Source organism: Setaria viridis, chromosome 5 (assembly GCF_005286985.2).
Source record: "Setaria viridis chromosome 5, Setaria_viridis_v4.0, whole genome shotgun sequence".
NCBI classification, from domain to species: Eukaryota; Viridiplantae; Streptophyta; class Magnoliopsida; order Poales; family Poaceae; genus Setaria; species Setaria viridis.
The window spans coordinates 12,872,800-12,885,481 of NC_048267.2; the positions used below are offsets into that span (position 1 = coordinate 12,872,800).

General features: G+C 50.1%; 2 protein-coding genes across 2 annotated transcripts; both read left to right on the plus strand.

Moving 5' to 3' along the window:
• Nucleotides 1-1,595: 1,595 nt before the first annotated feature.
• Nucleotides 1,596-2,757, plus strand: LOC117858363 (acetylajmalan esterase). The gene is made up of 2 exons (XM_072294146.1): nt 1,596-1,857; nt 1,955-2,757. The coding sequence occupies exons 1-2, from the start codon at nt 1,626-1,628 to the stop codon at nt 2,629-2,631; spliced, it is 909 nt and encodes a 302-aa protein (XP_072150247.1). The 5' UTR covers nt 1,596-1,625; the 3' UTR covers nt 2,632-2,757.
• A 2,043-nt stretch (nt 2,758-4,800) lies between these two features.
• On the plus strand, nt 4,801-8,169 carry LOC117858828 (GDSL esterase/lipase At5g45910). The gene is made up of 5 exons (XM_034741965.2): nt 4,801-5,093; nt 5,219-5,428; nt 5,515-5,663; nt 7,353-7,626; nt 7,727-8,169. The coding sequence occupies exons 1-5, from the start codon at nt 4,856-4,858 to the stop codon at nt 7,942-7,944; spliced, it is 1,089 nt and encodes a 362-aa protein (XP_034597856.1). The 5' UTR covers nt 4,801-4,855; the 3' UTR covers nt 7,945-8,169.
• The last annotated feature ends 4,513 nt before the right edge of the window (nt 8,170-12,682 follow it).

Below are 12,682 nucleotides of genomic sequence, written 5' to 3' on the forward strand. Positions count from 1 at the left end.
TCAGGTACGTGACGAAATTGTTTCTTCTGATAGATCTTGGGATCGGAGGTGAAAGTTGATATGAACTAAACTTTCACTGATGCGGTTTGCTGTGTGATGTTCAGCGGCCTGGTAGGTGGTGGTGTCATGAGATTTTTTTTTTCCCTTTGATTCCCATTGGATGTTCTCGTCATCGTTTTGCAAGGAAGAGGGAAATGCCGTGGTTGATCGCAGTTTCTCCAATCGACGAGTTTGGCAACCACCTTATCACCGAGCAGCCAAGCAGGCGCGTCGCTTTCATTGATCTTCAGCCTGCCTGCTAATATTGGGATTGGGCCCTGCTTGAGGTGGACATAAAGGCATTCATTTTCTTGCACCACCAAGGGTGTTGGTGCTTCATGTGTGGTTGATGCGAATGCTAACTACGTGTTTGATACTCGCTGTTACGCCGGTAACATATCCAATCGAAAACATGTAACAGCCAGTGCACCACACTGCCTTTTTTTTCTAGTATTTGGGGTTGCAATTGGTAAACCATGGCCCTATTCTGATCAAACGAATAAGATTACATAGTTTCATCAATTATTAAAACAAAACTAGCAAAATTATCTGTGCATAAATAAAAAGGTACATGTATATACATAGTCCATGTGAAAATGGTGTTATATAACAGATGACAAAGCATGTAGATAGTTAATTATGTGCAAATGAAATAACTAAGATGATAAGTAAATTCCTAGCTATTAATCGCATTCAAGAACGAGTGTGGTTGAATAAGATAAAGTTTAGGGAAGAGAGGTGGTCATGGGCTCATGGCAGGCAGGCAGGCAGGCACATCTATCATCACCACCAACTCCAATGTTTTGTTATGGAAAATAGCAGGGATAGAGATAATAGCCAGAGGATATGTTTTGGCAAAACTCAATATAGCCATATAGGAAACCACAGGAGACAAGAGGGTGACATTCTTATCTATTTCAGCAGGTTCTTGATTCATGGACCATCGTCTGAGCAAAAAGATGTTTGTAATCAAGAAGGAAAAAAGGGCAGACAAAGGTTCAAAAGGTTCTCCACTGTTTGAAAAAGATGAATCTTACTGCCTTATAGTACGACGAGACTAGGAATCTGATAGCACATGGATACGGCTGGACATGGCGACTGAGCAACCCTCCAAATCAAAACGACACCCCAACCGATGGCCAAAGTCCGGTGCTAGCTCAGCTGCTCGAACCTCGAAGCTTCAAGCTTATAAACGGCCGCGTCTGTTAGCTGTGCGTTGCAACCAAGCACAAAGCAGCAGTCCCTCTGGGTATCACGTATCTGACCAGCGATGGTGAGGGCGGCGGTGCTCATCGTCTTCCTCCTCTCCTTTGCCGGGCACGGGTGTTCCCAGCGCTACAACGCGATCTACAGCTTCGGGGACTCCATCTCCGACACCGGCAACCTCTGCGCGGGCTCTGGCGGCTGCCCGTCGTGGGACAACACAGGGAAGCCGCCGTACGGGAACACCCACTTCGGGCGCCCCACCGGCCGGTGCACCGACGGCCGCGTCGTCGTCGACTTCCTGGGTGCGTGCGTTCTCGATGATTCTGTGTGTTCACAGCTACATGCTTGGCAAGCATGTCACGTACTGGTACTGACCTTTCATGTCCGTTCGTGCACGCGCAGCGGAGCGCTTTGGCTTGCCGCTGCTCCCGCCTTCCAAGGCGAGCGGCGGCGACTTCAAGAAGGGCGCGAACATGGCCATCATCGGCGCCACCGCCATGGACTTCGACTTCTTCAAGTCCCGCGGGCTGGGTGCCAGCGTCTGGAACGACGGCTCCTTGGGCACTCAGATCCAGTGGTTCCAGCAGCTCATGCCCTCCATCTGCGGCACCGGTGACCGTCTTCACCTCTGTTTCATTACACTTGGATCCTCTGAGCTGTTTTATTTGTGATTTGTGCGAACAATGCATTCTAAATGTAAATTGTGCAGATGCAGGCTGCAAGAGCTACTTCAGCAACTCCCTGTTCATCGTCGGCGAGTTCGGGGGCAACGACTACAACGCGGCCCTCTTCACCCCCGGCAAGGGCATGGCCGAGGCCAGGAGCTACGTGCCCCAGGTCGTCGACAGGATCACAACCGGCGTGGAGGTACAAGTTGTGCGGCACCCACTCCACGATGCAGAACATACGCGTGTCCTGATGATAGGAAGAACCCCAAAATCTGACGTGATCTTTGCGACGAATGAAACGAACACGTGCACAGACGCTGATCGGGCTGGGCGCCGTGGACGTCGTAGTGCCGGGCGTGCTGCCGATCGGGTGCTTCCCGGTGTACCTGACGCTGTACCCGAGCTCGAACAAGGACGACTACGACGAGATCGGCTGCCTCAGGAGCTTCAACAGCCTGTCCAGCTACCACAACGAGTTGCTGAAGCAGGCGCTGTCGGGCCTCCGGAGCAAGCACGCCGGCGTCAGGCTCATGTACGCCGACTTCTACGCCCAGGTCACGGACATGGTCCGGTCACCGGAGACCTTCGGTACGTGCGCCGCCGTCACTCCGTCTCGCTTGTTTCCTCCGGACATGCACGCACGGATCGACGGGCAGTTCCTGTTCCAATCCAGCTGTGGTTTCGCACTGTGTACGTGCAGGGCTGGAGTACGGGCTGAGAGTGTGCTGCGGCGCCGGCGGCGAGGGCCCCTACAACTACAACAACGGCGCGAATTGCGGCACGGCCGGGGCGAGCGCCTGCGGCGACCCGGAGAAGTACCTGGCCTGGGACGGCGTCCATCTCACCGACGCCGCCTATGGCTCCATCGCCGGCGGGTGGCTCGACGGGACCTACTGCAGCCCCGGCATCCTGCACTGATGAGATGTAGTCAAAGCACGGTCGACAGAATGTGGAGTCGTGATCGCCTGATCGGCAGGGATCAATGACGAAATAATATTGGCTAGGAACTGATGGCTTGGCTATGGTGATTAGTACAGGTGACATCATATCTGACAAGCAATGTGAAACGAGTATGGTTGTTAATTAGAAACGGACAGTTTGTGAATCGTGGCAGCACATGCGATTTATGCTAAAGAACATTCTGAATCCAACCTAAGTCAAAATGGAGGAGGACACAAGTGTGTATGTTTGTTTCAGGCCTTTTATCCTACATACAGTCTTACGCATCTTCGATCAACTGATAGTTCAAGTGTGTATGTTTGTTTCATAAGCCTTTTATCCATCAATCACAGATTTTGAACTAGCGATTATAGGATAGGATTTGTGGTTTTGCTGTTCATAGACTGAATTCAATGTAACAGGATACATGCTGGTTAAGCCACACTCTGCCCCGTGGGCCCCACGCCAACCCCAACTCTTAATCCTCACAACTCTCCGTTACAAGGGTGGGCCTGATGCTCTTCTATACTGGGCCAAAAGGCCCAACGCTGGTCAGGCCTGTACGGCCCGTTCCATCCAACTGACTCGTTTAAGTCAGAATCCACCTCCCGCCAATTCCTATCGCATTGCAAAATTGCCTGTTATCTCTCCATTATCAAATCCAGAAGCACCACCATTCCCATCAACATCCCTCTCCCCCCGTGCGCCGCCGCCGCCGCCACCGCCAAAGCACTGGTCCTTCTCGCAGCCTTGTGCTGTTAATCAGTGATCACTTATGCTGCTGCGTGTCATTCCCATCGCTACGTGCTCTTCAGCTCTTGTCACTAATGCTTTGTTAATTCTTGTTAGGCTCTTAATGCTGGAAACACTAACTTCCGCATGTATCCTCATACGTCTGTGTTTACACTCTTGCACAATCTACAAATATCATGTCTGGTGCACTAGATAATGTACTGTGCAAGTAATCAAGACCTGACATTATAGGCTCAATCAACTTGCAGCTGCAACCTTTTCTAGAAGTTATGTGTCTTTACCATGTTGTGGGTATCCAGGAACGAAAAAGAACATGCATGGTCCCCATTTGAAATGATATGTGTTTCCATGCTAACTATGAATCTATCTGCCATCTTTGAGCGATAATGGCTGTCTTTATCTTTCCAGCAGGTACTATATTTTCACTCTTTATCTCTAAAGAGAAGGCCATATGGTCAACTCATTTAATAACTTATGTTCAGTATACAACCTCGGTCGTTATGCCATCTGGTTTCCAATCAGCTTGCCTCAAAATTTCAGTTTGTGCAGTTGTATGCGCTAACATAAACCCACAGATGTATGCATGGTCTACGATAAGACTCTTAGAGGGTGTATAGACTAATTAGGAGTAATAAATATAGACTAATTATAAAACCAATTTCACAACCCCTAGGCTAAATCACGAGACGAATCTATTAAGCCTAATTAGTCCATGATTTGACAATATAGTGCTACAGTAAACATTCGCTAATGATGGATTAATTAGGCTTAATAGATTTGTCTCTCGATTTAGCCTAGGGGTTCTGCAATTAGTTTTGTAATTAGCTCATGTTTAGTCCTCCTAATTAGCATCCGAATATTCGATGTGACACGGACTAAATTTTAGCTCCAGATCCAAACAGCCCTACTATCTACTTGCTTGTTTTAAATTGTAAGTTGTTTTAGGATTTTGTCCTAAGTTAAATTTCTCTAATTTTGATCAAGTTTATATAAAAATGCATATCTACACATTAAATCAAATTTCACCGTATAGACCATGAAATATATTTTAATAGTGCATTTATTTGATATTGTAAATGTCAACATATTTTTCCATTGACAAAGCTAGAGCAAATTTACAGGGGGTGTGTACCTGCCTTGTGTGGGTGACGGTGACGTGCTTGCACGCAGCCTCGTCTTATAAATGGACGTGCTTGCTCACTGTGCGTTGCAACCAAGCACAAACTTGCAGCCACCCTATCTGATCAGCAATGCTGAGGGCGGCGGTGCTCATCGTCTTCCTCCTCTCCGTCGCCCGGCACGGGTGCTCGCAGATCTACAACGCAATCTACAGCTTCGGGGACTCCATCTCCGACACCGGCAACCTTTGCACGGGCTCCGGCGGCTGCCCGTCCTGGCTCACCACCGGGCAGCCGCCGTACGGGAACACCCACTTCGGGCGCCCCACCGGCCGGTGCACCGACGGCCGCGTCGTCGTAGACTTCCTAGGTGTGTGCGGTGTGCCTGACCTTTAATTTCTCTCTTGGTTACATGCTTTCGGCATGCATGTCATGACTCATAACATGAAAATACTTGGCGCGGTGACCTTTTTATGTCCGGTCGTGCACGTGCAGCTGAGCACTTCCGCTTGCCGCTGCTTCCACCGTCCAAGGCGAGCGGCGGCGACTTCAAGAAGGGCGCGAACATGGCCATCATCGGCGCCACCACCATGGACTTCGACTTCTTCCAGTCACACGGCCTGGGCAACAGCATCTGGAACAACGGGCCCCTGGGCACCCAGATCCAGTGGTTCCAGCAGCTCATGCCCTCCATCTGCGGCAGCGGTGACCTTTCACTCTTGTTTTATCACTTATTAGCATGCGTTAGCAGGCTCCAACTGAACATATAATGAATTATGTACTGTGTGTAGATTGCAAGAGCTACCTGAACAACTCCCTGTTCATCGTCGGCGAGTTCGGCGGCAACGACTACAACGCGCCGCTCTTCGGCGGCAAGGGCATGGCCGAGGTCAGAACCTACGTGCCCCAGATCATCGACAAGATCACGAACAGCCTAGAGGTACGTGTCCCGCACCAGAACGCACACTTGCCCTCGTCGGGAAGACGCACCAAAACTGGTCTCGTGATGACGGTTAAATTAGACCTGCACCACCGGTTGTAATAGTTTTCTCTTCTTTTTTTCCTCTCTTTTTTTTATTTCTTTGTATTTATTTTCGGAGTAAAATGTACGGCCGGCCCTTCAACTTGGTAGCGACTGTCATCTAGGTTCCCAAACTCCCAAAATACACATCTACATCTCTAAACTTGCTAATCGGTTCACGTGAGGTCCAAATCTCCATAACCAGCATTAAACTGGCCGCGTGGCATGCTGATGATGTGGACCGGACATGTCGGGTCCACATGTCAGGTCCACCTCCCATCACCTCAATCCCCCACTGGCGGTGATGCGCTCGAGCTTGGGGTGCTGGTGAGGTCGGGCCGGCCGTAGTCCTCCCCCGCGGGGGTGCCACCACCCGCCTGCACTGGGCTACCGCACACACCAGCATCTCCAGACCGAGGGCGGCCGAGCGGAACAGCCGCGTGCCGCCCGCAACCGGGCTGGAACTGCCACCTCACGGACGTCGGGACCGCCCTGCGCTTGGGCAGCAGCGGTGGCAGCACGCACGCCACCAGCAAGTGCCTCTTACTTTCCACCCCGACGTCAGCTCCGCCTCCCCTCTCCTCCTCCTCCTCCTACTCCTCCAACAACACCATAGAAGCAGCAACCCAAGCCGGAGTGTCGCCAACCAAGTCACCCACGACGCCCGCTGCATTTGCCCCGAAGCCGCCGTGCCCGGCGCCGCCACCATCACCGCCGCGCAGACGAGGAATAGGAGGGCTGCACGGAGGAGGCGATGGGTGCCGGCGAGGAAGAAGAGGGAGGCCGCGGTGGTCGTTGGCGCGTGGGGACGGCCACGTGTGGTCGGCGTGCCCCGGCGGCTTCCACTGCCGCGCGACGCCGAGCCTCCCGCGTAGAAATCCATACTCCACTCCACCCGGTGATCGTCCTGTAACTCTTCCCACCCGAGCACGCAACAAAACAACAAGAGCAAAATCAGCATCTACCAAAAAGCACCAGCGTTGCGGGCGAGGAGGCCTGGCGCTACCATCATGCACGACCACTACCGCTGTATGGAGCATGGCCGCCGCGCCCATCGCCCCTCAAATGCTGCCCACCCAAGCAAGCCGCGACCGCCGGCACGTGCCGGGCCGCGGCCACTAGCGCCGTCTGCCCGTACTGCGCCGCAGCTCGGCGGCTGTTTGCTTCGGCCAGGCTGCCCCTGCGGGGCCACCGTGCACGGTTGCGGCCATCATCCCCATCCGCTGCACGACCCCGGCCACCTCCTGCTTCCCCACGGGTGGATTTTTTCTTTTTTCTTTTATATTAGAAACATGGGTCATGAGAGAGGTTTGCAGAAGAGAGATAGGCATAATATACGGATCCCACATGTCAGACCCATGTCATTGTACGGTCAACATGCCACGTGAGTAGTTTAATGGTACTTATGGAGATTTGGACCTCACGTGAACCGATTAGTAAGTTTAGGAATGTAGATGTGCATTCTGGGAGTTTGAGGACCTAGATGACGCTCGCTGCCAAGTTAAATCGCTGCCAAGTTAAAAGGGCCGGCCGTACATTTTACTCTTATTTTCGTCTCTTTTCTTCTAATAAAAATTCAGCAAAGCTTTTGAAATTACGGACCTGCAGGCGCTGATCGAGCTCGGCGCCGTGGACGTCGTGGTGCCGGGCGTGCTGCCGATCGGGTGCTTCCCGCTGTACCTGACGCTGTACCCGAGCTCCAGCAAGGACGACTACGACGAGATCGGCTGCCTCAAGAGCTTCAACAACCTGTCCAGCTACCACAACGATCTGCTGAAGCAGGCGGTGTCGGGCCTCCGGAGCAAGCACGCCGGCGTCAGGCTCATGTACGCCGACTTCTACGCCCAGGTCGCCGACATGGTCCGCTCACCGGAGACCTTCGGTACGTGCGGCAGCTCTGACGACGTGCCGTTCCTGTTCGACTGTGCGTGGTGACAGCCTGATCCAGTGAATCCATGTGTGTGTTTTTGCACTGTGCGCAGGGCTGAAATATGGGCTGAGAGTGTGCTGCGGCGCCGGCGGGCAGGGCAGCTACAACTACAATAACAGGGCGCGGTGCGGGATGACCGGGGCGAGCGCCTGCGCCGACCCGGAGAAGCACCTGGTCTGGGACGGCATCCACCTCACCGACGCCGCCTACCACGCCGTCGCCGACGGGTGGCTCAACGGGACCTACTGCACCCCCGGCATCCTGCGCTGAGATGCAGCCATCGCGCGGTGTGTGACTGAATGTGGAGAAGTGGCCGGCTGATGATCGTTGTGGTGACTTGTTGAGAATGGGATACGTGCATGGTTTGAAAAGGACAGTTTGCTAATCGTTCGCAGCACGAATGATTCATGTGAAAGTATGTTATTACCGGATTTTCATGAATTTTGTGAAATTTCGATCTTTTCAGTGTCCGAAATTCAGTCTCTTCATCGAAAGATAGACCTTTTAGTCTAAATTTCAGCTGAAATTTCGATGCTTTCGATTGGGGAAAAATTCAAAAAGTGAAATCCTATCCCCTGGTTATTACAAACATCGTACAAATATAGAGACTACATGCACGCACGCTCTCCATTCCTGAGTACTACAGGAAAGTATGTTGTTTTGGGCTTTTTATGTTCAATGCTACAGGAAAACACATGGAAGTTTTTTTTTGTTGAAATATATAAACGGAATTGTCTTACTGATCCAAGGTCAAAAAAAACTTTCCTGACCCAACCCCAAAACTCCAGAAGCGAAGAATCCGGATTTCCTATCTATCTTCCCATAGAAAGATAACTAAACATCTATAACCCAGCAGTAATCCAATCACTAGCCCACAATGGCCCAATGAACTACTTCAACATTTTAAATGAAATATCTTAACATTTTTTAGGCAAAAAAGTTGGTGAATGTCAAAAAATATTGATGAATGCAAAAAAAAATTTGATGCGTGTAAAAAATTGTTGAGAAATAATGTTTGTGAGTGTAAAAAGTTAAAGAAAAATATAGGTACATATAAAAAAATGTTAGCTAACGTCAAGAAATATTGGTTATAATTAAGCCAAAAATATAGATAAATATCAATAAATGTTGATGAATGTTAAAAAAATATTGTACATGGGCTTAATATGGACTTTAAAGATGAGTTCCTTGTATACCTTCCGGAAGGCATATAGAAGCCCCTGAAGATTCAGCCATGCATTTCTTGAAATGGGCCATGAAGCCCATGACGCTTCCAGCCTTCATAAACATGGACACCTAATGAAAGAAGATGCTAATCAGCGGGCATCCGTAGGAGGACATATATACATCACCTTATGATGGTCAATTGTATATAAGTGTATTATTATTCTTGATGATGACTTTGACTAAATTGAGTCTTTGAATGTGTGTTCCTCCATGTGTGGAGTGGGTGGGAGGGGGGCATTGGTCCCCTTAGAGATAATTTGAATTGCATTATTAGGCGATAAAATCAACTAATTTATCTAGAAATATGTTCTTGCGATGGGGAGGCAAGAACATCGCCCGCCACTTGAAATGTCTAACCACTAAATGAAGAGGGGTAGGATGGAGGCTAAGGCTCTACCGTGTTATCGTGGCAGGCTATGGTAGGAAGCTAGGCTAGAGGAGGAGAAGGCGGGGAGGAGGAGGCGGGGCTGATGGAGGCGCAATGAAGAAGAAATAAAAGGTAAGTGTTGGGATAAAGATCTTGAATAGGTGAGAGATGAACCATTAGATAGAAAGCACATATGACATAGTAGGAGTACATGGTTAAAAGTCCTCTTCACAAAGTTATAAGGGTCTATTTACAGGAAGAAGGAGATGGTTATAAATATTTATTCCATTGCTAGAGTGGATATTACAAATAGGTCAATCCGAGCTGCCAAGGCCCATGCATGCGCGCTGTAGCTACTTTTGGCCATCAGTAATCAGCAATTCATCACTGTCATGCACTAATAAGTATACAGGATAAAACAATCTATGTGATGTTAGGGGGGCCATGGCCCCTGCTGGTCACCCCCTAGCTCCGCCACTACTTGTATGACTAACACGTCTGTGGAAAATAGCACGTCGGCTGCAATGTTTGGTACAAGACCGGCTGCCAGTTTGCGACTGATGCTGATGTATGTATGTGTATACGTGTTTAGAAACATAGGGAACAATCGGCCAACCGATGCTTCTACATACGTGAGTTTCTTAGCAAGCATTCGTAGGAAATCCAAGAAAGAAGTAGGGCACAAAGGTAACCACATATTCCACACGGGTAAAAACAAACATGCCCCCACGTGCTCCGCTCCCAGCAACGACGCCCGTGCCACCGCAACCTAGACTCTTCCGCCGCCCCCATGCCAAATCCAGGAACTCCGTAGCCGCCTGGTCGGCCACGCCAGCCGCCCCCACCCGTCACCCAAGCCAATCGCAGATCCGGTTGCACTACAACCGTGCGCTAGGCCCAAGGTCAACGCCAAGATCCAGGTGAGTGCTTCGCAGATCCCATCGGAAGGAGGTCGGGGCCGCTCTCCCCCAGCACGCCGCACTTACGCCCAAGTCCTTAGAAGATCCACCGATGAGGATTCGTGCTAGACACGACGGTCTTGGAGGGGGAGCTCCGCCTTTACTGCGTCCCCTCGGAGCAGTTACTCCCCCTCTCATTGCAGGTCGCCTCCGTTCAACCACCGCTCCCCCTAGTCAAGCCACGGCTGAGGTGACCAGGGTGTAGCACTTGTTCCTGATCTCTCTGAACCTTTGTACGTCACTGGTCACTGGTTCGTTGCTCCTCTGCTTGAGGATGGTTAGATCTAAGAGCTTCATCTCGTGGACTCTCGCTTAGAAGTATTTATGGAACTATTTCTCCAAATCGGCCCAAGTAACGATGGAATTGGGCGGCAGTGTAGTGAACCACTGGAAGGTCGATCCGGATAGGGATAACGAGAATAATCGTACTCGCAGAGCATCTTGCGTGGTGGCTTCCCCGCACTGGATAATGAATCGATTCACGTGCTCTAGCGTTGACGTGTCATCCGATCCCGAGAATTTGGTGAAATCGGGGACCTTGTACCGATGGGCAAACGGTAACAGGTCGTAGGCAGGTGGGTATGGTGTCTTGTACGTGTAGGTTTGTACCTTTAGCTTCAACCCAAATTGATCTTGAATTACTTCTGCTATCCTTGCGGTCCAATCCACCTGCTGCTGATGTATGACCAGTTGAGGAATCGGTACGTGCTGCTGGACCGGCGGTGCCATGACTGGGTGATGGATCAGAGTGTGCTGCAGATTTTGTGGTTGGGCAGTCGGCTGAGTAGCTGATGGTTGATGGCGTAGGGGATCTGTCACTTCGTCGTATAGTATCATCGGTGTTGCACCCCTGAGCGTTTCTTCATTGTCTGCCCCCCTGCTAACTTCTAACATGGTCGGTTGATATTGTGGGACCGTCGGCCGGATGGCTGATTGGAATGATGCCTGGACTGGAGGGTTGCCGTAACTGGTTGTCGGATCTAGCTCGGCCGTCATTGCTGGTATTCCCCACGGTGCCGAGTTTGAGAGCGGCGGTTATACGGAGGAAATTTGAGTAGGCTGAGATGGCGCTTGTGATTGGTAGGATGGTGCGTCGTTGTATCCTAGGGGTATTGAAGCGTTGTACCCTCCATGTTGCATTGGTATCGGTTGAGGAGCCAAGTGAGACGCGCTTGGCACCGCTGAGAAGCCTCTGATTGGAGCTACGATGGGTGGGGCGTACGTTGGTCCCTGATACCCCTGAGCTACGCCGCTGACCAAGGAACTGATGATGGCATTGTATACCGTGTTGGTCATTACTGTGGACTAGTTCATCATAGCCAGTTAAACAGACTGTTGAATCATGTCGGACATTTTCCCTGAGTCCTGAGCGATGGTGATATGGCAGGGAGTTGGAAGAGGAGCTTTCTTGAGGGTCTCCCCGTTGCTGGTACGACTAAAGGATTGCAAGCATGTCTTCCTGTATTCTTCTAGATGTCTTGCCACTTCTTCCTTCTGGTCATCCTTGAGATCTGCTTCAGTAATTTCGATGACGTTGTCTTCAGAGACCTCGGCAGCCTTCAACATGTTGGATGTTGTTTGGTCCCACCGGGCGTGCCAAAAGTGTGTTGGCGCTGGAAATCGGCCGATGATCCTCAGCATCGGACACATGACCCGGGAGAATCTGCTTAACTCCTATTCAGGTTATCGCCTTGGTGCGGTTCGTGCGGCGTGCCAGTCAATCTGACCTGTTGATTGACAAGGAAATAAAATATTAAATTCCAGGGGTTCGGATCGGCTAAAGTTCCGATCCGTCTTTAAAGGCGTGTTGGCGAATCGATTAATTTACTGTAGAGGTGACCAGCTATAAAACAGCCGATACCGTGTAGCGATGGTAAAAAAAGCTACTAGAGAAAACTAAACAACGCTGGAAAAACAACACTTGGGATAGATCTAATTGGCTATATGATAACAAAGAATGAAAGTAATAAAAGCCGACAGGTCGTATCTCAAGCTGGATAACTGGTGATAAAAACTAAAATAACAGGTGGAACCTACGATTCTAGTTGATATCGATAACTGGTGAATAAATCTAAACGAAATAATAGCGATGCGCCCGAAGTTAAAGCTTAGATATTACTCGATAAACGGAACTTACAGAATCGGCCGGAGATCGTGTCGATGCAGCCCTGCCAACCCGTATAAACTCGTGAAAGAAAAAGTATTTTGGCGAAGTCGCCGACTTGAAAGTAAAGTACGAGTAAAAAGTAGATTGGTTATATTGATTGATGTGTGTCCTTTACAAACCTCTAGAGGTGGCTATTTATAGCCTATTTACAACTAATTTTCTAACCGACTAGGATCTATCTCTAATTTTAAATGATAACAAAAACACAACTCGTATCAGAGGTTGTTGTCATCTCCCTACGGGCCAATCCCCTTCTTCAGCTGATCTTTTCCCTAGCCGACCTTAGGC

Bases quoted from the DNA above. Each gene is read 5' to 3' on its own strand.
- LOC117858363 (XM_072294146.1), top strand. From the start codon at position 1,626: ATGTCCGTTCGTGCACGCGCAGCGGAGCGCTTTGGCTTGCCGCTGCTC. The intron at 1,858-1,954 runs GTGACCGTCTTC...TAAATTGTGCAG, and splicing joins GCCCTCCATCTGCGGCACCG to ATGCAGGCTGCAAGAGCTAC.
- LOC117858828 (XM_034741965.2), top strand. From the start codon at position 4,856: ATGCTGAGGGCGGCGGTGCTCATCGTCTTCCTCCTCTCCGTCGCCCGG. The intron at 5,664-7,352 runs GTACGTGTCCCG...ACGGACCTGCAG, and splicing joins AGATCACGAACAGCCTAGAG to GCGCTGATCGAGCTCGGCGC. The intron at 7,627-7,726 runs GTACGTGCGGCA...CACTGTGCGCAG, and splicing joins CCGCTCACCGGAGACCTTCG to GGCTGAAATATGGGCTGAGA.